This window comes from Pollachius pollachius (assembly GCF_949987615.1).
Source record: "Pollachius pollachius genome assembly, chromosome: 9".
Classification (NCBI taxonomy): Eukaryota; Metazoa; Chordata; class Actinopteri; order Gadiformes; family Gadidae; genus Pollachius; species Pollachius pollachius.
Window position 1 is genome coordinate 3,681,673 of NC_136942.1, and position 27,616 is coordinate 3,709,288.

Here is a 27,616-nt window from a genome sequence, read left to right on the forward strand (position 1 = left end):
AGGCTCCCTCTTTCTACAAGACAAGTGTATGGTTTTACCGTTATGTCTCAATTTAAAGGGGTAGTTCGGAATTTCAGACATAGGGCCTGATTCCCAAGTTAGCCTTGGTGTTCATCATTGGAGACAGTTTTCAACACATTTCATTCAGTCCTTGTAGTTGCAGAGTTTGCCCGTGCTAGGCTAGCGCACGGCAACGGGCAATACTAGCCTGCTAATAAAACAGTCTTACCCACTCCACAGTACACCCGAGGCAAATCAACTATAACGCCAGAAGGTCGATGTAAATGTCTGTGTTGATAGAATAATGTTAGAAATAAAACCAACCTTGCATTTCATTTTGAGGGACTTGCTGTGTCTCAGCAGCAATGTTATATTCCTGGTAGCAGGCTACGGCAGCGGCGGACTGATACCTAGGTTAAATTCCGCTGCTGCTGAGAAAGTAGTCCCTCAAAATGCGATGATTCATGCGATGCGAGGTTAGTTTTATTTCTAACATTATTCTTTCAACACAGACATTTACATCTATAGCAAGATGTTATAGTTGATTTACCTCGGGTGTGCTGTGGATTGAGACTGTTTTATTAGCAGTCTAGCATTGCCCGTTGCCGTGCGCTAGCCTAGCACGAGCGAACTCTGCAACTAGAAGGACTGAATGAAATGTGTTAAACTGTCTCCAATGATAAAGAACACCAAGGATAACTTGGGAATCAGGCCCTATGTCCAAAATTCCGATCTACCCCTTCATTTCTAAGTCAACTATTGAATATTGCAGTTGACAAATGTCTTTACATGACATACAGCCTTAATACAGTACTATACTTAATTCTTCTCAGAACAGCTTAAGTCAACGTTTAGGTTTGTGTAGCTCTACCTCCTTGTTAGCCTAGCGAGAGCCAGCCCTAAAACACGAAAAGGAAAGGGAGGGAAAAGATCACGTATGATAGACTGGTAGGACCAGGCTAGCTGTCGCCAACTTCGAGGATCGATGTGTTCAATGGAGCGTTTGCTGTCAGGACTTCTGGAACAGTCTCACGGAGCAGACAAAAACCTTTTATCTTCCTACGTCATCATTCATGTCCTTACATTTAAGTGACAGTGAATTAACACAAAGGGTGATCATTATAATTTCTGACCCGTTGTCGAAATAATGTTCATGATTAATAATTTAAATGTTCAGGCAATTATGGGCCATGTCCGTCTTCCAGGGCTTGCTCCAAAGCTACAACGAAAAACACTGGATTGTACTTAAGTTATTTAATATTCATCATTCTCCGACTGGTGTAGAAAAACAACAACAGTTAAAAGCAACCTTGTGTTTATTGAACACCTGAAACCAGAGTGCATGGATATGAATAAGGCTCTGGGAATGACAACAGAAAACATAACAGGGGGAAAAAAACATCCTCTTTATATCCATAATAAAGAGGGGCGAATCTATCTCACAATCTGTCTTTACGACCATAGCGAGCCCAGGGCTGCCATTTCAACGCGCGCACACACACACACACACACACACACACACACACACACACACAGTTTCAACAGTAGAGCAGAGATAGAATGAGAACGAGATACCGTGACATCAAAACATCTGGTTAACTCTGTTCCCTTGGTGAAGGGTAAGTGTGTGTGTTATTGTGTGTCATTGTATGTCATTGTGTGTGTCATTTAGTGTATGTGTGTGTTTCTGTGTTTGTGCATGTGTTCTTGTGTACATGAGTGCATGTGTGTTTGGATATGTGTGTGTCAGTCCATTGTATGTGACTGTGTGTGTGCGCGTGGGTTTGTGTATATGTGCTTGCATGTGTGTGTTTGTGCATTCGTGTGTGTGTGTGTGTGTACAGTCAGGCTCTCAGTCATCGTTTCATGTTGGTGAGCCGAACTTCTTTCTCGCGTTCAAACTGTCGATGGTCGACGCGCTCCAGGAAGTTCTTCCGCTCCACGTACCTAAACACACACAAACACACAAACACAAACAAACAAACATACACACAGGAAAACAAGTTAAAGAGCTACAGAAGCTACTAGCATTTTCAGCCTCGGCAGTATGTAATGTAGTTTAGTTACCAACTCCATCTTCCCTCCATAAATTAAATTCACAGCAGTCCTGCGTCTTTCAAAAGCTCTTGTTCTGCTTTGCCCTCCATCTGACATACTTCAGTATTTTGATAAAAGGTGCATTTGAATTACAAGCACTTCCAAAAAAAACAAAAAAAACATCACTTCCAAGTTGAGACTAAATTAGTCCCGGTGTCCCAGCCAGTAAAAACCAGAGATATATGGCAGAAGTAATTTTTACTTTTTCGCTTTACTTTCCAGCCTGTAACTTGACATTGACAACGCTGCTCTCTAATTTAGGGCTCAGTAGTTATGTTCGGCTCGGGCCAACATTGGTTCACCAGTGGTATTCATTGGATGGCCCTTGTGGGTTTGGGAGAATATTTAGCGCATGGGAAGATCATTTAACTGGGCTGAAATGTTGAATCCAAATATCCACCTCAATAGATTCTCGGTACAAAACCCAAATATTTTTGCATTTCATTATTTACGCAACCACCGTCTAATTTGGCGCATATCCTTCTATGGTTTGTGTGTGATTTAAAATTGTTATAATTTATGGAGCTATCACTTTGGAAAACAATAGACAAATAATTAGCCACCACTTCAGGACATGATTAGCTACTATTTATATCCAGAGAAACGCATCTGCCTGATATTGAGTAACTAGTGGTGGATGATCGGCCAGATATGATAGTAACTTAACAAAACTAAAATGGAGGAAAGCGGAACCATTCATCTTTACATGGGCTATGGTAACATGGTGAGCATTTTGTTAAATGATTACCACTTTTGTCGCTAAACCACAATAGCCAATTTTATTAAACCGTCACATTTTCTGTGAAGAATTACACTCAGTTGTTACCCTTGTCGATGAATATCACCGTGTTACCAGCAAGCAATTAAAATCAATGAAATGGGTTTGACAGAGTGTGACTGAAGTTTAGTGCGTGGAAACATTTATTTTAAATGCACGGGGTCCTGTCTGCTGGATGAATTGAAACGTGGGCATATAGAGTAACTCAAGGGATAGTGGGGGCACACAGGGAACCTCACAGCGTGGATACCCCAGTGTGACAGCCCGCCTGCATGCGTCTGGCTCATTCCCCATCTTTGGGTCTTGTCTGCATGCATTACCCGTTGTTAATGTGGATGTGTCGCCTGTCGCATTCTGCAGTTTGCTCCCGGGGCCTGACGAAACGTCGTGCATGCAAACGTGTTTACTTTGGGGAAGATGCATGATGATGTGTTTGTGTTTGCATTACTTGGAGTGTGGGTTTATTGTCAAATTTTATTTGCGAATACACATGGGTATGCGTGTGTGTGTGCGTGTTTGATGAGAGTGTGTGTTTGTGTGTGCGCACACACACACACACACACGTCTTCTGTCGATTGGATTCAGTCGGCTGAGTCATGTGGCCCCTAGTTGCCCCTGGTAACCGAACGATGATGTCAAGGTTAATTAGCATCGCCAGAAGAGGGTGAAATGATGCCTCCCTCTTCTCATATCCGCTCATCTCCATTCCTCTCCCTCTCCCTCTCTCTCTCCCTCTCCTATATTCATCTGTCGCCCAAAACCATTCCACATTCCCCTCATCTTTCATCCCTCTTTTTATATGATCCTCTCTCTCAAACTTTTAAATTTAATCCGGGTCAGATGCATCACATGAAGGTCCACGCCTCCTCCTCCTCCTCCTCATCATCTTCTTCTCGTCGAGCAATAGAACGACTAGACATTATTCCCAATATATTCTACCTCTTATTGTCCTTCTTCCATTTGACCACTCAGAAGCAGACTAATGGAGGGAGGGCCTCTCAGCGTTCCACCTAGCCATTTATTTGTGAGACACACACCAGTGAAGACCATTTAATCATCAGTGTGATGGGAGGGAAGGACAGAAGATTTACACCTTGGAACGATGATGAAATTAATCCGCACTGGTCTTAATCTCAAGCCTCCCCATACAATGCGTTTTATATTTACGACCAGAATCAGCATCTAATCATTTAACAACTTTGAGGGTTTTTTTTTTGGGGGGGGTAGGAAAAGCCATGTTTCGGCTGAGGAATATTCTAATTTAAAAGGCAAGATCAACCTTATTAATCCCAGGCAGGAAACGTTGTGTGTAATTTAAAAAAAGATGTATTGGTGATTTACGACTGAAGCCCGGGTAATACCCGGGGCATTTTCTTTTAGATATTCAGAACAATTAACTTCCCCTCCGTTGTCTGCTGCCCTCATTTCAGGGGGAACATTAAATATTTCGGAGGCAGAGGCGCATGTCGCTTTATGGTGGATGTATTTAAGATGGGAGATAAGTAGCCACAGTTACATCGGTTTTATCGTTGTTCCGCTGTTATTGAAGTCTCTGCGTGCGTTTGGTCACAGACTACTACGGACCTCCTCTGACTCTGCCATAAAGCTAGGGCTGAACGATTTGGGGAAATAACCTAATTGCGATTATTTCAACCAATTTTGTGATTGTGATTTAGCATGTGATTTCTCTTTTAAAAGTTCCTTCTGTTCTGTATTACTCACTAAACACAAGCAATAAATCATTCAATAGTATGACCAACACAACATTGGAAGCAGTCAACATATGAACCGCTCTTTCCTTTAGGCCAGGCCTACGTGTTGAGATGACTCGATGCATGAATTGATATTATAACATCTATATTAAACTATTGAGTTGTAAAAGAAAAATAAATACGAATCTTCCTGATCTCCAGTCAGTAACAGTAACATATCTCAACTCCCCCCCCCCCCCCCCCCCCCAAACAATGTTTTTATTTAGCCGTTGAGATTTGCAAATCCTATTCTATTACAACGCCATGTCGGTTTGAATTCGATCAATCTTTCAGCCCAACATGAGTCTTGAATTGAGCGGGCCCCTAGCGCGCCCACTCGCCGCCCCGGCTCCTCACCCCTCCTTGCCGCGGTTGTGGATGGCCAGTTCCTCCGTGATGCCCTCCTCAGACTTGAACGTGTCCCAGTCCATCTTGGACTTCTCCAGGGTGCTCATCTTCTGCTTCTTGCCCCCGATCTGGCCCAGGATGCCGGACATGCCGACCGGCCGCTTCACGCTGGGACCACCCCCCCCCCGAGATCAGAGAGGAAAAAACACAAACAGACAAACAAAACACAACACACGCATGGTTAGGTCAGGGCCCTGGTTGACATGACAGGAGGCGCTAGGCTAGGCGCTAGGCTAGGCGCTAGGCTAGGCGCTAGGCTAGGCGCTAGGCTAGGCGCTAGGCTAGGCGTTGCGGCCGACAGATGCCAACTGTAGCGTGAATATAGATGCAGGCTTGAGCCACTCCGACTGTGTGTTCATCGCGATCGCATACAACCCCAAACCAACAATGACAGTGTTGTCATGGAAGTCCTGTTAGAATCCTGTGCTATCCCGGTTAAGTCCAGGTCAGCGGATGCACACTTTGGCACGATGTCACTCGACCGTACAGAAGCAACCACACCAACCGACCGTGCAGAATCCGGGACTCTGCGGGTCTCTTTTGGTCAGGGTGTTCGCGAGCACATCTGCTTTGGCTCTTATCCCCTTTCAGCGCGTGCGTGCATGTGTGTACAAAATGGTGTCTCAACATTTGTCTGACGTGTGCGCGCGTGTGCGTGTGTGCGTGTGTGTGTGTGTGTGTGCGCATGTGTGTGTGTGTGGGAGAGGGGAGGCAAATCTTCTTTCCATTCCCTGCAGATTGTTTGCGGTGGATACGGGGACGGCGCTCCGCCGGGGAGAATGTATTCGCCGCGGCGTTGCAGCGGGGAAGCGCAGAACATGGAATTACACGCTGTGAGGAGCTTAGAGAGAGGGGCGTCGCGGGGGGCCCCAGCTGCTGGCCCCGATTGTTCACGGAGCCAAAGACGTTTATGACGGTGACGGGCGCGGCCTCACCAGAAGGTGGGGCGTGTTTAAAAATATACATTAAGGAGTTGAGCCGTGTGGATTGGTCAGAGTGTGCCAGTGTGCTAAGCAGCAGGTATTACTGTTATTAATTGTGATGGTGGTTTTTTTGGTAGAAAAGCATGGCTTCACCGCGCTGAAGCGTTGGTAAATAAACATCATTTTCTGATGCTTCATGATAACCAATAATAAAATACTTGGAAGTCAATGACGGATTTCTGTCTTCCATCACTTTAAACCACTCAACAATATAGGGGCGGCTTCGAATTGTTCCGAGTTATTTCGCGGAGTACTATTACCCTGCGCCTGATACCGGCGGAGGTACACCGCGGGTCACCAGGTCTCCCGTGTCGCCCTCGGAGGCCGTGGTACTAGGTCACACCACACCAGGATCTGACCTACATGCCAGCCCACCTCGTTTCTGGATGAATTTTGGAGACGTTTGCATGTTTTTTTTTTAAATCAGGCAGGTGAAACAGGGGGAGGTAAAGATTTGGTAAGCATCGTGGCGAACGCTCCACCCAAGTCCGAAAAAGTAAACCCCGTTCTGAACTAAGAAAAACAAGCAAGTTCACACTGGCAAGAAAACATAAAGTAAGATGTTATTGGGCTGAACTCTTTTTGCCTCGTTTTAAGAGGAAGCAACATTAACATATGTGGAGCCTGCTCGGCTGTAAAATGCCTGCTCGGCTTTCATTCCCCACAACACGACGAGAAAGAAGCCGTGTGAGGGGAAACCAGGAGAGGGAAAAGGCCATAACAAGCATGGACATAAAACGGTGTGAGGAAGCTGACCTTGATGTCTAAGTCTCCTTCAAGTCACATGGGGAGGTGTGTGTGTGTGTGTGTGTGTGTGTGTGTGTGTGTGTGTGTGTGTGTGTGTGTGTGTGTGTGTGTGTGTGTGTGTGTGTGTGTGTGTGTGTGTGTGTGTGTGTGTGTGTGTGTGTGTGTGTGCGCGGGCGCAAACAAGCATAAGCCCAAGCATGCACACATATACACTCAGAGACGTGATCAGCCCTTTAGTTAATGACGATGTTTATGTCGTGTTCCACGCCATTTGCAGGCTGGTATGACATGCTGCGAACGCATTCTCCCATGTAACGCGTATAACAGCTCGTGCACACGCACGCACAGACAGACAGACAGACAGACAGACAGACAGACAGACAGACAGACAGACAGACAGACACACATTCAGATATATTTTGCTGAGACAGGGTGCAGACACTAGTGTGGATGGACGGTAACAGTGGCTGAGGCCAGCTACGGCCCTCCACTAACAGTGGTTATAATAATTGCTGCTGGATAAAGGCTCATACTGTGAGCGCCGAGCCCTTGCTGTGCCACATCAACTCACCTACTTAGACAGCACTTAGAGAGTCTACAAACACAGACCACTCGGGTGGTGTCACGGAGAAGAGGGAAAGGAGTGTCACCACCACAGAGGTCAGAGAACGCAGTCCTGTGTTCTTCTGAAAACTCCAGACACAAAGTTTCACTTTGAAACTCCCGACAGACCGGCCAGGCGGAGGTCCAATTACAATTCCTAACGAGGTGACGCCATTAACAAATATTGACTCTCTTAACAACATTATGCATGGCCCATGCATTTAATGTGAGTTTGATTTCAAATTATTTCCAATTGTTTATCGAATTGTGTATGCACCGGTAAGCAAGTCTGTCAGTCTGTCTGTTTGCCTGTCTGTCACACACACAGAGAACTTCTCCAGAGGATCCCCGCTCAATTGCAGGATAATCAGGCAGTTGTTTCAAAATGGCTGCAAAAATCCAACGTGATGGAAATTGGACATGTCGGGTAGCGTGTCGATAAACTCTGCCATGACCAAAGGGTGACTGTGGAATTAGCCAAATCTCATCAGTGCTATGGACAGAATGGACATGGTCATATACGGCACCGTATTGAAGTATGTGAATTAAAATGATTAGGAGAAGAATACATCATACAGTAACAATGGGCTGCCGGCTCTTTGAGCTCGGACTCCATAATTCACAATTGCACACCTGCTCCACAGAACACATACTATCTTTCTCTGATGCCACGCTGATCTTTACATGGCCAGCTGGGGGTCTGTTCCCACCACAATGCCGGACAGACAGACAGACAGACAGAGAGGGAGAAAGGGACGGAGGGAGGGAGGGATGGACGGACGGACGGACGGACGGACAGGGGGACAGACAGACAGATAGAGAGAAAGACAGACACAAAGAGAGACGGAAAGAGAGAGACAGTCAGAGAGACAGAGAAACAGAAAGAGAGAGATAAAGAGAGATAACAGACAGAAAGCCGGAGAGAGAGAGAGACAGTCAGAGAGACAGAGACAGAGAGAGATAAAAATAGAAGGAGAGAAACACTGAGCCCTTTTATACAAAGCAATGTGAGAACATTTTAACCAGAAATCGTGAGCGACTAAAAGTGGGAGACAGAGACGGAGGAGGAAGAGAAGCCTGCTCTAGTCTTTGGTGTGCCACAGCTGCCTCCTCTTAATCTGCACTTCCCTTCATTCCGGGAGGAAACGCCATACTGGGGCGTTCTGAGCCATATTGCTGCACGTCCTGCTGAAAAGGGTTCTGCTTGATGTGGACGCAGTGGAGAGGGCTCTGTGAGAGAAGTCAGCTGCTGTGATTTTATATTGCGGTCTAAAAAAGGTTCCCACACTGAGGGGTTTCTTGTAGTGTTGGTGTGTGGTACCTAGCACAGGATAGAAGCACACGGGCTCATCCCTACAGGCTCAAGGGGATCTCAAATTATAACGGGTGCTCATTGAGAAACGCTGCCCTGGTGTGTGCTTGATGTGAACATCGGAAGATCCACTTGAGCCATCCTCATTTAAAAAAGCAGTTTTTTCTGCTTTCTTCTATAAAGGGTGCATATAAGGATTTTGATTGTATTCTAATTATAGAATGTATTTTTCTTGCTCGTGCTCTGTGAAAAATTTGTTTAAGAGGCTACGAAGGCAAAACACAGACATGGATCGGCACTATAGCCCATTAGCCCACCTTGCTAATGGGCTATAGTGTCACCCATTAGCATTGTTAGCATGCCAAGTTCGCGTCTTCCTGACACACACTCTTGCATGCACTGCGTTCATTAGAATGCCATATGTTTCCTGCGGTATAAAATAAACAAAAACATGCTTATGCTTGTGTGCATTACGGTATTCCCACAGTTAAAGGCACCAGATGTCGAGGGCTCTGAAGGGACACACGTGCACGCATACGCACGCACGTACGAGAGCCGTGGTTGGAAAAGCAGGAGACTGCCTGACCAGAAACAGTTTTGTTATCCGTGTAAAACAGACACACACACACACACACACACACACACACACACACAAGGATTGTCCGTCTCTAAATGCACGGGAAAAAAGTTGACCCGACGCAGGGAAAAGTTTTTTTTGCGGGGCTGCGTATTAAATATCCGTGGAACACTCACTACCAAATCAGGATGGTTAATGCTGCCAAGCCTTCCCTGATTACAGATTTAATCAACTTGCTAATTAGAAAGCCGCCAGCCCCCCCCCATGTTCCCGGTGTTCCAATCAGGAGCAGCCGGGTGGAGAGAGGAGCAGGGAACAGCGTCCCTGAAGGCTTGTTCATTGTCTTCCTTGCGTCTGGCTTCAGCCCAACAGGTACAGAGGCTGATACCTGAGACTGATGGATGCTTCTAGGGATGACGGAGCTTTTTAAACTGATATTCTGTATAAGAAGAAATACGGCTCATGCAGTCCTACTGTTGGAAAAAGTAAATCACGAAATGCATGAACAATTTTCCTCAGCACACGGATGTGAAATATTGTAAAAACGCAGATTTGATCATCATTTTCCAGCCCGTACACGTTTCTTCAGCAATGTGTTCAAAGTGCTCTCAACCACACTTCATTGCCCCATGTTTCAGTCACAGCTTCGGTCCCGTCTCCCACGGGAATGCCCGGAACACTTCGGCGGACCATCAATGTCCGGGTGCAGCCACGATCATACATTCAGGGTTCTCGAAACCTCCTTTTTCATGCTCTTTCCCTGACTACACTACAGCGCAGTGTGCAGTGTATACACTAGGGAAAGCCTCTTTGAGAAAAATAAATCTTTCTGCTGGATGAAACTGCTGTTTCAGTAGGGACGGACAGAAAGCAAAAAAACATTTGAGAAAAATAAAAGGATGTGGATTCAAACTGGAGTAACCGATACACAACACCGACCAGACTTCCTGTAAGTCGCACCGCATTCAGATCAATGGTGGCAGCTCTGGCAGGCGGGAGCCTCGATGCGTTTGTATTCAGCCCGGGTTTAAAATGCAGCATCAGGCGGGAGGCAAACGACAGACATACAAAACCAGATACACATGCAGGGAAACACCTGATGAACACCAAATGATAAGATAGGGGGAAAGAAAGAAAGAAAGAAAAACATTCCTGGGAGTGATGCAAAACGTTGCTTCTGCAATAGTTGTATCGTCAGGTTGACATTGTATACATGGTTCTTTGTAAAAGTATTAAAGAATGTCAGACGGCTACATTTTCTGCAAGTGGAACCGTCCTATAGAGGGCGCTATAGTGTATTCGCGTATCGGATTTGGTGTTCGCGTCACAATCTGCGGTCACATTCATTTGAAAGAAACGTTCGGTCGAACACGTAAAAACCCAGAGCTCAGCCCACATGTTAAACAACAGAAGACACGATTTTAGGGGAAAAAACTATCCCAAAAACATATCACATTCTTTTAAGAATCGTAATATTAACAAAATCGCAATACATATCCCATCACTCCAAAATCGGTGTACTATTGAATCGTGCGTTCCGAACCTATTCCCCATCACCCACGTCATCAGGAAGATGAACACATAGCAGCCAGAAGTCAGGCTCATCTCCCAACACCAGAGAGCCCTGCCAGCCGTGCGGTCCACTCTGTACCACACTGAATTGCTCACACTTTGTATGTGTACTCCCGATAAATGCACCGTGAGTCGAAGATCCGGGTGTGCGCTAGTTAGTCATTCTGCCATCCACTCATGCAGAGCCGCAAGGCCTCACACCAGACAACACACATTGGACCAGTGGGTAGGATTTTACGAGTCATTTGTTGCATGTGTGCATCATTCAATTTACAACAGGAGTCCAGCTTTCATTGGGTTGAAAACACTGACACACAAACAGAGAGAGACAGAGAGACACACACACACACACGTTTCCAAAGAATAACGTTTATCTTTCTAAATACAGAGGTAAAGGAATAGGACCAAGAGAGATAACAATACAATTATGTATAGCATCAAGCATGATGGCCAGGTGTGTGTGGGCGTGCGTGTGTTTGTGTGTGTGCATGTACGTGTGCGTGTGCGTGTACGTGTGTGTGTGTGTGTGTGTGCGTGTGTGTGTGTGTGTGGGGAGGGGAGGGGGTCAACGTGCTCGTGGCCAATGTCATGTCAGGCGGCAGCGAACCCACGAGGAGGTGCAACGTGATCAATAAACCAATCAGCGTCTGCCAAAGACCTCCGTCAGCCCTGGGATCAATACGGCAATACAGATGAACAGCCAACAAACACTGAGGCCGCGCACCAGTGCAGCGCCCCCCACCCAACCCACCCCCCGGACTAGAGACGGCCTGTGGGATCGATGGAGGACCACGCAGCACCTCACAACCAGGTGTGGGAGCCAATGAGAAAAAACACGGAAAAGTGCATATATTGGTTTGGCATCTCCTTGGGGGGGGGGGGGGGGGTTATTTAATTGAGTCCATGGGACATTCTGAACCAATGTGGGCTGAGCTCTTCATAGTTTCTTACCCTGAGCCTAACTAAACCAACATCTTTGTTAAGAGATAACCTCAACTTAATCATCTCCGACAGTGCGAAAACAGAACAATTTCTGTTTCAGCACAAAGGCGACCCTACCCTATATAAGCATACTAAACTTAACACACTATACCACAATCCTTAATACTCATTCTGAAAATAAACCCCTTTGAAAATCCGAGCTATATTCATAGACGAGCGAGAGCTTTTGTTTTTAACCGGTAAGCCGCAGAGCCCAATTCCGACGTGGATTCCGATCCTTAAATTCTCGGTCCGAGGATGAGCTTCAGCTGCCATTTAAATAAATGTCTCCATGATATCTGTCAAAGGATATCATAGCAAAGTTAGCTAAAGGCGCCAAGTTCGGCAAGGCCCAAATGGATTAGTTCTTGGCCAGGTGTCCGGTGTTGAAGGACGTGCATCACGACATGCCCGTTACACAACTCAATACACAGGGGGCGGGGGTGGCTGACAGCAGGAGAAGCAGAGACCCAACAGTTTACTAATTTGTTTTAAAAAGCAATAAATAAATGAGTCATTATGGTTGGTAAAAATATTTAAGCAGATGTGCCGGGGTTTTCAAAATGAAAAAAAGGTTATATGAGGAAGACAGGCATATACCTTAGATTTTTTTGTTGCATAAAGATTACAATGTACAACAAAATGTCAGCGCTAGAAGTAGCCAGACAGCATTTGGTCTGATCACCAAAATACTTAATGTTCTGGCAGCTTCACGAAAGCGTTTCACGAAACGTCTAGTTTTACAGAATATTTTGCATGAAAATTAACCAGCGGCTTGCAGTGATCCTGACTGTGGCAGATTGAAATGAATACAGGGACGGAGATGAGGTAATTGTCGCCCCAAAGCTCCCGAGTCACAGATGTCTGGGATTTGAGTAAGTCGTGATACAGGGGGAAACGAGAACAACACAACACAGCCCCCCTCATATTGAGGGAGAGCAGCTATTCAAAGGCAGTCAGCAGAATGGAAAAATCTGCCGCATTTAGAGCGCACGGTCGCTTTGTGAATGCGTCGGTGTGTGTGTGTGTAGAGACAGAGACATGGAGACTGTGTGTGTGTGTGTGTGTGTGTGTGTGTGTGTGTGTGTGTGTGTGTAAGTTACTGCTGGCCTGCGTCAGCATAAAGTAGAGCAGGAGAGCGGGAATAAAAGAGGAGGTGGGAGGGGAGCTGCTGTCTGTTGAGGAGCAACCAAGGTAAAATGAAGACGGGAGAGAGACACAGACAGAGAGAGAGATAGAGAGACAGAGAAAAAATACGGGATTAAAAGCGACAGAAATACAATGTGTGTGAGAGAGAGAGAGAGAGAGAGAGAGAGAGAGAGAGAGAGAGAGAGAGAGAGAGAGAGAGAGAGAGAGAGAGAGAGAGAGAGAGAGAGAGAGAGACAGATAGATAGGCCGGGGTAAGGGGCAATTACACCGGAAGGCATTGCTAATAATGTCACGTCTGCAGAAGGCATCGTTTGCCTGAGGTATGGCTCACACATCCACTGATCAGTCAACCAACACCAAAGGGGGCTTTCAAACCCAAAGCTTCATTGTTCCATACGGCTTCGAACGACAGTGCGTCCTATTTAATTAAGAAAATATAGAAATGTTTCGCAAAGAGATTGTTGACGTTAAAAGCATGACAGAAGATTAGGCAATTTTTACAACAGTCCCTTTGGGATTTACAATTCATTGAAATGAGAAAATGATTGCTAGTTGGAGTCAGTGTTTACTTCACCCAGCATATTGTGGATGGCATCCTATAGTAGCTTGCCACTGAGAAATGAACTGATCCCCATAGAGACTGTTGATAAGGTTCAATAGAAGCAAGTCCGTGTTTATGAGAGTGAGTGTGTGCAGAGTGTAGGGAGTGGTTCTTAAGTCCATTTCCTGTTGTGTTGGGCACCACCGTGTACACACACACACACACACACACACACACACACACACACACACACACACACACACACACACACACACACACACACACACACACACACACACACACACACACACGCGTAGAGGACGTACTGTACTTCCTGTCTACTTGAAGATGATTTCCCGCTTCCTGTCTGGGGATTTAGAGGAAAGAGAGAGAGACTCCACCCAGATTCATTATTCTCCATCATACCAACGAGGGGAGTCATTCTCAACGAATCCATGTGTGCCAATGGATTGTGGAGGCGGACACACACACACACACACACACACAAACACACCCCCCCACACACACACACACACACACACACACACGGTTGGAAAAAATCATTGTTGTTTTGATAGCTGTTTGTGACAAAAGGGTTCATTTTGAAAGGAACATGAAGCAGAAAATTAATTCCTCTAATAACAGATATTGACTCAAGCACACACACACACACACACACACACACACACACACATTGTAATCTCATTATTTACTTGTCTGCTTGAGTGAATGTGTTTTATAACTCATATGTGGGAATGTGTGTGTGTGTGTGTGTGTGTGTGTGTGTGTGTGTGTGTGTGTGTGTGTGTGTGTGTGTGTGTGTGTGTGTGTGATTTCAGTGAGGAGATGGAGACCATTACTCTCATGTCACAGAGAAACACACAGTCTCTAATAAGCGAAAACACAGACTGCATACCAATGCCCACACCTTATGGGGACATGGTGTGTTGCTGGAACAGAAAGCAGAGACCCAGTTTGCTAAAGCGCATTGACTGTCCGTCAGACTTATGCTTTGAATGTCCAGAAAGGTATTGTATATATATATATATATTGATGCTGATGATCATTGCAACTATTACACTCAAATAGGCGCGCATAATTTGACATCTGCTGAAATGGCAGAGGGAGGGAGTGTGTGAGTGAGTGAGTGAGTGAGTGAGTGAGGGAGTGAGTGAGTGAGTGAGTATAACGTACCTTGGTCCAGGTAGCCCAGGCAGTCTGGCGGGTGTGGCGCTCTGCTTGGGTGGTTGTTGCGGCGGTGGATCCTGGGGGCTGCTCTGGGTCTTCAGGAAGTCCTTGGCCTCCCGTGAGTCAGCGGCCACCTCCTTGGTTACCCTGCCCGGGGAAGGAGAACAGGGTGAGACCCAGTAACGTAGCGCACTTGGCGTCCTAAACTAGAGCATGTGGGTTGGCCCCGTTACCTTTGGCTGATCACCTTGTTGGGACAATAGTTGTGTTTTAATTCATTCTCATTGTGTCAACATGTTCAATGATCAACATGAAAGTCATGTTGATGATATACCAAATTAAATAGGATTGGATTGTCTCATCTAGAAGTCAAGTTTTCAGATGGAGTGATTATTAGCTGTCTCTGAAGTGGCTGCGTCTTGTCCTTTGGAACTGAGTCGTGTTTATAAGTCCCTCTGAACCACAGAGGGACTTGTGAGGTGGTCATTATTATAATCAATCATCAAAGTAGTTGTTTATTGCAGCTCTGTAAAGCATTTCATACTGCCGTCCCATTCAAGAGGGCGAATGTCCCCTGGCTGATGTAGAGACCTCTATATCGCCCTTCTGAATGAAATTTATTAACTGTGTCCCTGCCTGAGCAGTTAAGACATCCCCACTATTAACACATATAGATAATATAAACATGAGGATTTCAGACCCTCCCAACACGCATTCAAACACACACGCATTCAAACACACACACACACACGTGATGACACCAGCGAACAGTCTTGTCAAACTTTTCCAATTGTCGCCAGATCCGTTGGTAACCATGGCAACGAGAGGGAAGGAGGATGGGGGCAGCAGTGCGAGGAAGAAGCGGACGCATGCATGCATGCAAACAGAGAGATAGAAGGAAACGCGTGGATATAATTAGACATCATTTATTTACGGAGATAAGATAATGTCTTTTTCCATCAAATAAAACCAAAAAGGTATTGTCGGCGACGGCCCAGGAGAGATGAAGAGATACGCCGTGTAGTCATCAGTCACACACAGAGGGAAAAGTATACCTTCAATTATTTCTAATGACACATCACACTGTAGTACATCAACTCAACAAACCCTGCTGTGCATTCCTGATGTCACCATGACATCTTGAGTACAGACAGCGGACAGGGTTGCAGCTCAATTCAGCCCCAGGCTACACGAACAGCGCACCGGTGTGCTTCGTACGCAGTTAAAATTAATGTCACCCTTTGAATTAAATTCCGTCCAATACCTGCAGACATTGTTCCTTTGTGTCATGGCGTTGCGTGAGGTTACGATCACCATGCAAAGCATGTTCCATTAGATCCACTTTTAAGGGGGTTGTTTGTGTAACGGGTGGATCAGAAGGACGCACTGCAGGCGGGATATTTCCTTGTTCGGATTCACAATCAATTTCCCTCGATCAAAAAACGCTATGCACACGGTTTAGGCCTACAAGATTGCTCATACGGGGCAATCTGATGAATTTGTGCGCGCCGTGCTGATCAGTGCACAGCTAGCTGGGCATGCCTTCAGACATATCTGTGCGGGGATTCAGTTTATATTGCAGCAGTGCAAGGCTTTAAGCTGAAACCTCACCGGCAAAATTACATTAAATGAATGTAAAATGTTTCTGTGCGCCCAGCAAAGTCACGGGTTAAAGCCCGCCAACATTCTCCACCATACCGTATTGAATGGTATGAAACTAACGTTTATACTTTTCAGTTCCAGGCCAAGTGAGTAGGATCCAGCCTGCAGTGAGTGAGGCGGTATATACCCATAACACCCCAATCAGGCATGTGCTTCTGATTGGGACATTATTCCAATAAATAACACGGCCTTAGTCTCCATGGAATCGTAGCTAGCAGACATTGTTTCCAATTAGGCCGGCTAGACAGGAAACTGTTCCGGAGGTCCCTCGAACCATGCGAACACCCCAGATCAGGGAGATCTTACAGGCTTTCTGGTGGTGTACCCCTTTTGACCTTTTAAGCAGCAGACCTATTGTTTAATCCAGGCCCATGGATTCGCTTCATTTATATGCTTTCATTTTTTTATACTCCTTTTTGCGTCTTTGAGTTTCACGAAATGCTCACAATGAAAGTTAGCATTATTCAGATTATTATTATATAGATCGATCAATTTTTTTACATAAAGGAAAGATTAATTCATATGTGTGGACTGTGGACTGACCAGATTGTATCCTAGTCTGTTGTGATAAGGGGGCACCTTGGCTTCTTAATAAATAAAATAACCAATTATTCATAATAAACTACCAAAAACGACCTACTTTAACACGCTTCAAATTGTGTTTTGAAAACAACTGTAATCAAATCATGGTTCAAGTCGGCCGCTCAAATCCCTACAAGCTGCATGCGGTTAGCGGTTCCCTAGATGGGGGCTAGGGCGCTCTCTGCTTTCCCCCACAGAAAATCAAGGCCATATATGGAACAACAGCATAAATACAGCAGACAACAACCCCTCCGCCCCCCTGGGAACTTTCATATTATATACATTCCCATTAAACCAGCGGCAAGCAGCAGAATCAATCACCTGGTGAACAGTTTAAGGCGGGGCCCCTCCATGATAAGTGATCTATGCTAATTCCAGCATAGCCTTAATTACAAAGCAGAGCGGAACACCGCACACATAGCAAGAGAGAGAGGAGAGAGGGAGAGACTGGTGTGGATCGGGGATGGTGAACCAGAGCATATTTTCACTGGCTGGTTAGTAATCTTTACGTGATGAAATGTGAAACTGGCAGTAAGGACATTCTGGGTTCTCGTCGTCAGTTCTTATTTGGGCCCTGTGTAGTTAAAGCATTAAGTCAAGTGCTCTTAAATAAGACGGCGCGCACACAAGGGTCCGCCCCCTTCTTGTCCACAGTGACAACGTAATGTTTTAATGGGACTTCTGCGGTGCCGTGCTGACTGTACGGTAGGAACGCCGCGAAGAACGCACGCAGAGCGCTCAAAAAGTACTTTAACAGCAGAGTACTCACTTTCAAATGACGATATACACACACACGGATATAAACAGTACACACTTCTGCATTGAATGTCCTTCTTTAGGACCATGTTCTTTGAGATTTGCAAATGGAGACTCTGGTGGGCGATTACTCATTGAACTGCATGACTACAGTACCATCCACCACCACCACCACCACCACCACCACCACCACACTCAAGTAACGACGTGCTTTCCCCTGAATGATATATGCTAATCATACGCTGCGATAATTATGCACAATTTGTCAAGGAAATGTGCTGTTTGTTTGTGACTGGATTTGGTTGAAAGGAGAAGTTAGGAGGAAAATGTAATTAGAGACTATGTCGTTTGCCAGTGACCCACAACTCTGGAAAACATGAGATGGGACTGTTGACGATCTGGGTGTACCGAGGGCCTTTGAAGCGATCGGAGCGCACCGTGGGAGCGTGATGGACTACGGACCGTCTTTCATCCTGATTCATGCCATGTTTGGTTCTGAATGGTCCGTTTGCCGACCGGTAACCGGGCCTAATGACCACCAGGGAGGCTGTCAGAGTCACACCATCTGTATATGAATTCCTCCCCCGTTTACTAAAAACACTAAATAACATTTGCCCACATGACACGAAAGAGAAGCATGTGAGAGCCAGACCTGTGTGTGTGTGTGTGTGTGTGTGTGTGTGTGTGTGTGTGTGTGTGTGTGTGTGTGTGTGTGTGTGTGTGTGTGTGTGTGTGTGTGTGTGTGTGTGTGTGTGTGTGTGTGCGCGCGCGCGGTGTGCCTTCATCCAGGTGACAACCACAACCATTTGAAAGCGAAATCAATTTAACGATGACTAACTAACTCGAGCTCTGTTTGCACTCTTCCCTCCTGAATAATTAGGAATAGTCGTTTTTTTTCTCCCCTCTGAAACATCTGTGTTAAGTGACAGCCAGGCACAGTTTAATATGCAGGGAAGGGACTTGGGTATGGCTGCATATTGTTTCTCTTAACTAGCTGAGGCACAGATAGTTTGGAGAAAGCACTTCATTAATCCCAAGAATAGATTCTGCATGCTACTTCAACAGGCAGGCCCTGGAATGTCTCTTGGGAAGCTTGAGGACAGCACTACAAAGGTCTTACACCATGAGTAGATATACACCCATGTGGAAGACATCGACGTATGTGGTTGAATTATTATTTTGTATATTACACATTTCTTCCTCTTACCGAACCAACATACATACAAACCGCTTGGGTAACCTAGTGGCAATAAACCACATTCTGATTCAGACATGGGCAATAACACGGACTGCCTTTAACGTTGCCGTATCCATGACAGTGCTGCTGCAGCACCATTGGGTTTTGAAAACAGCATACCCCAAATCATCTCTTCACATTTCTCACGTGAAGAGAAATGCATTGGTTCTGTGGCGAACCCTGACCCTCTTTCTACAAGGACTCCCTACCCTTCATGTTGAGGCCTGGTCGATTTGGCTTATCAGAATGCAATAATTGTACCATAATATTCTAAGGTCAAAATGGACCAAAGATAAATTCATTTTTTTTTATCCTCTGTGTATCCCCCTCTTCCCTCCCAAACAGCATGCATCATTTCCTGTGTCTGATTTTCCCATATTTGCCAGGAATGACAAATCTTTGCAGCATGATTGATTCTCCCACAGAGGGCTTATAGGACAGCATTACATTGGATGACAAGTAGAAAAAACACTCCATGTGGAGATTTAACATTAATGTGTACCCGAGATGGTATTACCCTGGTATTAATATCACCCTTATATCCTGTCAAAAATAACCACTGTCGCATCACTTGCTTATTTGCATCACACACACACACGTGCACACAGCACGGCTGCCCAGGATACATCCATTATAAAATCCATTATCCACTGGATTTAAGTTAGAGCCAAGAGCTCTTCAAGGCATAAATGGGAAAGTGGGTTTCCGCTGAGAATTGGCTGGCTTCAACAAACAATAAAGGGACTGAGCTGAGCAAATGGGTTTTAATTAAAGCTTGGAATGTGTTTGGAACTTTAAAGCTCTGTTGCCATCTAGTGGGGAGGCTTGGCATAGACAAGGAGACTGATAATTAAAAGTACAACAATATAAAAAACTGTTAGAATCAGTGGCCAATAGAACTACTGTTAATTAAGTAGTCAAATCTACCATCCACCGGACAAACAATACATCACTTCAGCCCAGTATTCAATATTAATTGAATATTGGATTGGCAGAGGACTGAAAGTACAACTCCGGTAGTTGTTAATAAAAATGTCTGTGAATCTGCTGCTCTGTGCTGTCCCTCAGCTTTCCTGTACTTTAAATTCTTTAAATTGCTGTACAACAATTGCTGGCAAGTCGGTTTCCACCGCAGTCTGAATTCAGCGCTTTTAGAAAGCCACAGGACATGGCATTCTCGTCCCATTATAGTAGAGGGCGCTAGAAACAAAGAATGAAGCAACCCATATGGCATGCTCTGGCTCTGCGAAATACGAGCAGATTATATGGGAGGAAGCAAAAATTGGTCTATTACTTTCCAGTGTTGTCTGGATGTCCGAATATTTGAAACTACCTAGCATTCTCACGCAGGTGTCAATTAAAAAACACAAACGCACGCAAATACTTTATTTCTCCACTCCAATGCATACACGCTTGATTACGTCCATGGTTTGATCCATGGGTCTGGCCATGTTTAGAGTGTAGTGGTTCTGTGTAGTTTGAGGACATTGTCCAGTTAATAAAACCCTGAGTGGAAGGGGGGGGGCGGGGGAGGGGGATATTCAAACACCTACCGAACTTCCTCTCCAGCAAAGTCGAACACCTTGGTGATGGTAACCGTGGACGCCTCTGCAGGCTTGGTGGGTTCTGGGGCTTTGGTTTCCACGGATACCGTCGGTTTCCTCTGCGACGAAGCCTCGGCCTGGAGAGAGAGAGACGGAGAGTACATGAACACACAAGGATAGCTAGAAAGAGCTTGGGCTACACAATGCATTTAATTTGATATGCTTTTCAACATAAGCATTACCCCCATGATATCTGTATTGAAATTATATATATTTCAAATTCTTTTTTTTTTAAAATGAAAATAATGTTTTTTTTTAATTTGACACGCGGCCTCTTCAGAAATCGCAATCTATTCTCCCACATCCCGACGCTCTCCGTCCTCCAGGAGCGTGGGTTGCCAAGCGCACGTCTAAATTTGACCTCAGCATGGCCCGCTAGCACGGCCCGCTATAACTCCAATTTGTTAGAATTTGTCAAAAAGTTGAAATATTTGGATTATTTTAATGAGACTGTGTACCACAATGAAGTTATTAATCAAACGGTGATGCCACCCCAAACTTACTTCACTTAACCACCTATGTTTTGTTTTGTCTGTTTCAACACAGCCTAGCAATCGGAGGTTGTGAAATACCTGCTGTGTGCTGCGGGCTTCTTCAGGAGAAGCAGACGGTTTGGGTCTGGTTCCGACGTCACTCAAGAAACTGGCCCAAAGATCATCTGCCTTCTTCTTCTGTTTCACCTCTTCCGGCGCCACCACGACCCACGGCTCCTCCTCCTTGTCTTTTGTGACCGTTCCTTCGTCGTTATTCCCTTCCTCTTTATCTCCATCCACTTTCAGTATTCCCTTTTTCCTCTTTCTGGTGATGTTGGAAAAACACGACAACAAATCAACGATTGCCGTGAATCACATTCAAGACAAGGGGCTTCAACCTCACTGTGCTAAGTTAACCACGACGTACTCGCCTCAACGTCTACGTCAGGTACATGAACCCAACCCACCGCATGCCGAGAATGTCGTCCTTCCTCTTCGTCTTCGTCTTTGTCTTCTTCTTGGAACCATCACTGGTCTGTGGCACACCGTCTATTTCGTCCAGTGGGTCCTCTTTGACACATTCGTTCATGTCATCCTCGCTGAGGTTGTCGGCTAGACATAGAAAAGGGCCAAAGGTAGAATGAGATGAAATCGAGGACAGAATAAGGTTAGTCATAAGGGGAACACATACATCTGGTGGCACACATCTTTGGGCCACCTTTGATCTGCCCCACTGAGAACTCAACACAGTTTAACAGTGATGGGGGTTAAAAGTTTTACTTTAGCAATACTTATAGATTATCATTTGTTTGGTTATAGGCATATAGTCCAACAGTTAGTCCAAACGTAACAAAATGGGATAGCTTTGAGACAGAAACGGTCTGCTTCTCACAATAACCAAATGTATAACTGTATATTTACCCGAAGGGACGTAGTCAGCATCAGCATTTGACGAATAACCGTCCGAATCGTAGTCAGAATAGTTCATCTCTGATCTCCTGCAGTGTAACGTGATATTTAAATGGCAATAAGTAAATTGGCGATTCAATCGGAAATGCAGACGAATGCGGACCTATAACATGTGCCGTTAGACAACGAGGCTATTTTCACGGCTTACAAATGATGGATAAATATGGCAATATGACGAAAAATTAGTTTGCATGTAAAATAATCTCTATTTCCACGTCTTTTGAGTGTAAAACGTGCTCTTTCTTTGCATTGTATTCGTAATGGGATAACAAAACCTCACTTCCTGTTACCTAAACTACGGGAAGCCCGACTGTCCATATTGATTGCAGACTTGTACGTTAATGTTTATACGCAAGTTTAGCCATTGCATCTATTTTATTACCAATAATAAACACAACAGCAACTACTTTCGGCAAATTATCCACATATATTTGCCTTCTTGACGAACCATGTTCACATTAATACGTATTAATGTCCCCAGAGAACTTGACTTCCCTTATCGATTATTTTTTTTATTGCAACACTCTTAGTGTATTTTTTATTTTTTTTGGCATCACATAACATTTTAAAGACCAAGCAAGCCAAAAAAAGTAAATAAAAAAAGATACCCCATCGCCGCACCTCCACCGCCCGGGCGATCTGTGACGCTCACCCAGGTTTATGTTGACAGTCGGGCCGCGAAGCCACTTCGAGCGAGTACCCCTCGACCAAGCCTGCACCGTCTGAAGCGTTTATTACCGCTACTCTCATGGTGTTACACGCCCTGAACCCTTCACCCTCATGTATCATCTGGAATAAGTGGAAGATATGCAGGACAGGTATAACAATATAGGGTTTGTTCAGCAGATACTAAGTTTAAACTTGGTGCCGAGGCAAAATGGCACCAATCGAGGCAACGACACATCTCTCAGTGAATTCTCAGGTACGCTCGTGTTGGTGCTTCCCCCTCCCTCCCGCTAACCCTGTCCGTCGTTCGCTAATGTGTGACGGATCATAAATTATTAATGATCTGGCAAGGCTTGACTTGTGTCTGTGTGCTCTTATGGAATGGGTTGCCACTAGCTTCGTGCTAATTTGCGTTAGCATGTTTTGTTGAGATGCCAGCCGCAGGGCTTCCTTGTGTTGTGTTGGTGAACTAACTTACCCTGCTTCAGTAGCAGTAAGCGAATGGGTTCCGTGGGCTTATACACCCCTCGCATTCTCTATGTATCTTTAAAATAAATGACGAAGGGGACACTTTCTAACGTCCATGATAAACTAGAAACACCTAACGTTACACAACAGTAAAAGTGAGAGCAAAGTTAATTTGCTAATCGCCTTAAAAGCGTTTTAGGGAAGCTATATGGTAGTCCACTGTTCCACATAATCCACAGAATCGCGTGAGGCAGTAGCATTCCTACACTTACTATGGGTATCATTGATGTTGTTACGGCTGGATTACCATGTAGTTTTCATAATGTAATACCTGTCCTTCTGCTGGTAATTTACAAAAGTAGGATATAATCAAAGCAGGATAATGAAAGGGTTTGTTACTGCTACTACTGCACACATTCAATACAGAATAAAACAGACTGCTTTAATGACGACCACTTGCTTCCCAGAGATGTGGTATGGCGTGTTTCTGTGGGCAGCAGTGTCATCGCTGGTGTTCCATCTGCCGGCCGCCCTCCTGGCCCTCGCCACTCTACGGCAGCACAAGATCGCCCGCTTCATGCCCATCGCCATCCTCCTCATGGGCGTCTTGGGCCCCATCTGTGGAGGTGTCCTTACCAGTGAGTTTGTGTTGGTGTTGCAATGTAGTACACAACTCTCTTTATCGTGTGAGCTCTCGAAATGGCCATGTTTGGACAAGCACTTTGAATTTCCCTATATTTTGTGAGATGGCAAGGCAAAAAATAGGCCTGTTTCTCCGTCTTAAAAGGCGGGAAGGAGCTGTTGTTGAGACCACCTCCGTCAATGGTGAACACTACGTTCAAGATTGAAAAAAAATTTCAAAAACTTTTGGAGAATCTAGATTTCAAGTGTAGATATAAAGTGCAGCATGCATGTCGTCTAGCCCAACACAATAAAGGGCAGATTATGGTCCCACGTTCACGCAACGCAAGGGTGTTACGGACCCCTTACGTCCTTGCGGACCCTCCTTGCGTCCACCGCAAGGGCCGGACGTGCGGCTCCCAAAAATAGTAACCTTCCGTCGAGTCGAAGCAGCAGCAAGGGCTGTGATTGGTCCGCTTACCAAAACCCGACGCAGAGCCATAAAGGTTCGAGACTGCGTCGAAGCGTCTGCGTGGTCCTTGTGTTGCGTGAACGTGGGACCATAATCAACCCTTTACTCGTGTGTCGAGCTCCATCAGTAACGCGTGTCTTTTCTGTGTGCGCAGGCGCTGCCGTCGCTGGCGTGTACAAGGCAGCGGGGAAGACCATGATGTCTCTGGAGGCGCTGGTGTTCGGCGTTGGCCAGTCCTTCTGCATCCTCTTCATCTCCTTCCTCAGGCTCCTGGCCACCCTCTAGCCCCTCCAAACAACCTGCCTGGCTCTCCAAGCCCACCCTAGTGCTCCCCGGCTCTCTGCCCCCCCCCCCCCCCCCCCCCCCCCCATAGACGAGGCACTCTCTCTCCAAGGCAAGAGGAACCGGGAGAGGTGTGGAGCTCTGCGACCAGGGAACCGGACCAGATGGCTTTGGTCCCTTGCCACTGACTGCAGCGTCAGTCCCAGCCTGTTCACTGGCGCTCTCTCTCTCTCTCTCTCTCTCTCTCTCTCTCTCTCTCTCTCTCTCTCTCTCTCTCTCTCTCTCTCTCTCTCTCTCTCTCTCTCTCTCTCTCTCTCTCTCTCTCTCTCTCTCTCTCTCTCTCTATTGTCAGGGGTCTGTATCACTCTTATCATGCTCTGTCGTCTGTCGTTGCCCTGGCCCTGGTGTGTCTGAAGCCAGACTTTATGGTCAGGATACTCCATGATGCAATGGATGAAGAGACGGACAGCCGGGCAGACAAGCCAGCACAAAGACCTGTCTCGCGGTTAGCGATGACGGACAGAGTACCAAGATATGCAAGGCGGTGTCTGTTCTTTAAGGGGCCTTACTCTCTGATCTCAACACAGAGGCTACACTCGTGTGGTCTATTACGTCTTCAGGGAAGGTTTTTCCTTTTTATTGTTCCTTTCTTCCCCACGTTAATTTCTTCCTTCTTTTAAATTCCTCCTTTATTTCTCGAAGTGTATTTTGAAAAAGCCTTTTCACTCTTATTCTAAGACGATTCTATAGAGATATAGAATACACTAATGCACAATGATCTGTATGTTAAGTTCACACTCAAGCTTTAGGCCCCAAGTTTTAGGACTTTAGGACACATTTTAGGACTGCAGTTGGTTGTCGATGTTGAATGCAGTCGAACTGGTTCTGTTGATAATTGTATGATTGAGAGGTGAAAAGCCCTTTTCAGCAAAGCTGAAGCAACGAATGATTCCTGGAACGCATTTGTTAATCAAATCCCATTCCAATCTTAAACTCAGCACGAGCATTCAAAGCTTCTTTTGTTAAAGCTACACGAATGTAAAACCATTGTCTTTTTGGTCGTCAGAAATGATATATTTTAGCAGAGTTGTATATTTTTGGGAATCTATATTTTAATTTATTGGGTGAGAACGCCTCATTTACGCTGTGTGAAATGATTAGGTTAATCTTATAGCATATCCCTACAGATCTCCACATGACCAAATCTGTATATTTGTGCACAGGGTGACTACTTCTAAGGTGATTTTGTTTGCCTGTGTTTACTTTTGTCATGGCATTGTATTGTGTATATAGAGGTAATTATCACTGGATCAAGTGTGTGTTTGTGTGAAAAATTAGCCTTTTGAGGAATATTGAATTTACTGTAACATTTGATTGCTTCAAATGAGCCATTTCTGAATTTGTTGCTTTGAGCGACTTGTTAAAAGGCTGAGACATTTTGAAGATTTATTTTCTACAGGTTGTAATTCCCTGATATTTTGTATTGTAATTTTGACAATTAACGCTAAGTTCTTCACAAAACCAAGACTGGAAGTTCAGAGGATAACTATTTTTAAGTGAAATCAAATTTTTCATTCTTTGATTCATTAAACACTTTTGTATTTTTCTGACATTGATATTGATGAAAAGGCAATAAAGAAAGAGTGTGTGCATAGAGTAGGGAGCGATAGTTGTGAACAACGTTTTACTGATCCCCTTTAAGACGATTCGTTTTCTCTCCATGCTGAAAACCAAAGACAGCTGATGCATCTGGGTCTGGCCCCAACATAACTGGCTAAAAATGTTTCATCACTGAATGCCCAAAAGGTTCCCACTGGTTCGGGATTAGAATGCACTGACATCATTTGTAATTGTCATTAACAGCTACTCAGATTGGGGGGGTGTTGTTGCAGGAGCCATAGATTCAGATTTTTATTTTTACCAGTGTCAAGAAGTACAACAGGTTTTCACCTAAGTTGCAACCAGAGTGGTTCTAAGAATGTTCTTACCCTGTAAAAAATGCAGGTTGCCTTGTAAAAATGATTAAATATTTTGATCTTTAGTGTGTTGACAGCTTATTTTTACAATTGTTTTATTTTTTATATTCCAAATGTTCTGCCCACATACTTTTAAGTCTTGAACACGTCTTTTCATTTATCTTTTTATTTATTTTATTGTTACACAATGCCTGTGTGGGTGTGCATAGCGATTCTACCAAGAATGTCATCGATCACACTTAAGTACTCTTGCTAGCCAATCGTTAAAGATCAATACATGTCCCAGCCAAGAGCTGTTTGATCCAGCCTTTGGTTTCACCTGTGTGATGAATTCCATCCTAACAGCTTAACTTCGATTGAACGTATTACTTAAACGGAATGGCATGGGTCTGAGATCAGACTGAAGTATGGGAGTGATGGATTTAAAAGCATATTGAAAATTAATGAACTGTTTCCCAACACCGTGACGTGACCCTGTGTGTATATCTTCCAGCCGCTGGACACTTACAATGATGCCCCACCGAGGTAGGAGTTGTACTGCGGTTTTATGGGGATTCAGGGTAAACTTAATTTTTTTGATTAAAATCTGATCATGAAACCCATTTTGTTCCATTAGATATGGGATGAAATCCAGATGGTTAGCAAAAGATCCTTGGAGAATATTTATATGCCATCCAGTTCCAAAATTATTGTAACGATCTACATTCCTTGAATGGCCAAGGATACTGGTTCCCTTTCTGTTGTCAAAACCTTGTAAATGGTTTGAAAAGGTGGAACAAAATGAAATCTCACATTTTAGCAAATATTAAATTATCAAAATTATAATATGAAATGTCTTTGCAATGAAACACTGCCTATAAGAAAATGAGCTCAGGAAGTGTGCGAATTGCTCCTTTAACAGTCTTGCCACAAACTATTTAGGACACGGATAAATCAACTTTTTAATAATTCTTAAACAAGTATAGTTATGGATTTACACTCTTTTTAAAACATTTTCTTCATAATTTCCAGTGGTTTTGTACTTTCCCCCTCCCCATTCCCTTTATATGTTTTGTACATATTTCAGCTGACGTGCAGGCACAGATATACGTGACAGTAAAAAATAAATTCTCCCTGGAGAAGTGGAGGCAGAGGGGAAGGGGTGGCGGACGACGCAGGGTG

At 44.9% G+C, this 27,616-nt stretch overlaps 2 protein-coding genes across 2 annotated transcripts; one reads left to right on the forward strand and one right to left on the reverse strand.

The window, feature by feature from the left end:
• Window positions 1-1,298: 1,298 nt before the first annotated feature.
• Window positions 1,299-22,758, reverse strand: cfdp1 (craniofacial development protein 1). Its single transcript, XM_079743923.1, has 8 exons — window positions 22,623-22,758; window positions 21,923-21,999; window positions 21,469-21,613; window positions 21,101-21,326; window positions 20,478-20,605; window positions 14,694-14,834; window positions 4,984-5,142; window positions 1,299-1,947 (listed from the first exon to the last, which is right to left on the reverse strand). The coding sequence occupies exons 1-8, from the start codon at window positions 22,718-22,720 to the stop codon at window positions 1,857-1,859; spliced, it is 1,065 nt and encodes a 354-aa protein (XP_079600049.1). The 5' UTR covers window positions 22,721-22,758; the 3' UTR covers window positions 1,299-1,856.
• On the forward strand, window positions 22,758-26,520 carry tmem170a (transmembrane protein 170A). The gene is made up of 3 exons (XM_079743924.1): window positions 22,758-22,892; window positions 23,572-23,742; window positions 24,352-26,520. The coding sequence occupies exons 1-3, from the start codon at window positions 22,778-22,780 to the stop codon at window positions 24,480-24,482; spliced, it is 417 nt and encodes a 138-aa protein (XP_079600050.1). The 5' UTR covers window positions 22,758-22,777; the 3' UTR covers window positions 24,483-26,520.
• The last annotated feature ends 1,096 nt before the right edge of the window (window positions 26,521-27,616 follow it).

Coding starts and splice junctions, on each gene's coding strand:
- cfdp1 (XM_079743923.1), bottom strand. CDS start 22,720: ATGAGAGTAGCGGTAATAAACGCTTCAGACGGTGCAGGCTTGGTCGAG. Junction 20,606..21,100: donor AAGCCCGCAGCACACAGCAG/GTATTTCACAAC, acceptor CTCTCTCTCCAG/GCCGAGGCTTCGTCGCAGAG. Junction 14,835..20,477: donor TTTGCTGGAGAGGAAGTTCG/GTAGGTGTTTGA, acceptor TTCCCCGGGCAG/GGTAACCAAGGAGGTGGCCG.
- tmem170a (XM_079743924.1), top strand. CDS start 22,778: ATGCAGGACAGGTATAACAATATAGGGTTTGTTCAGCAGATACTAAGT. Junction 22,893..23,571: donor ATCTCTCAGTGAATTCTCAG/GTACGCTCGTGT, acceptor CTTGCTTCCCAG/AGATGTGGTATGGCGTGTTT. Junction 23,743..24,351: donor CTGTGGAGGTGTCCTTACCA/GTGAGTTTGTGT, acceptor CTGTGTGCGCAG/GCGCTGCCGTCGCTGGCGTG.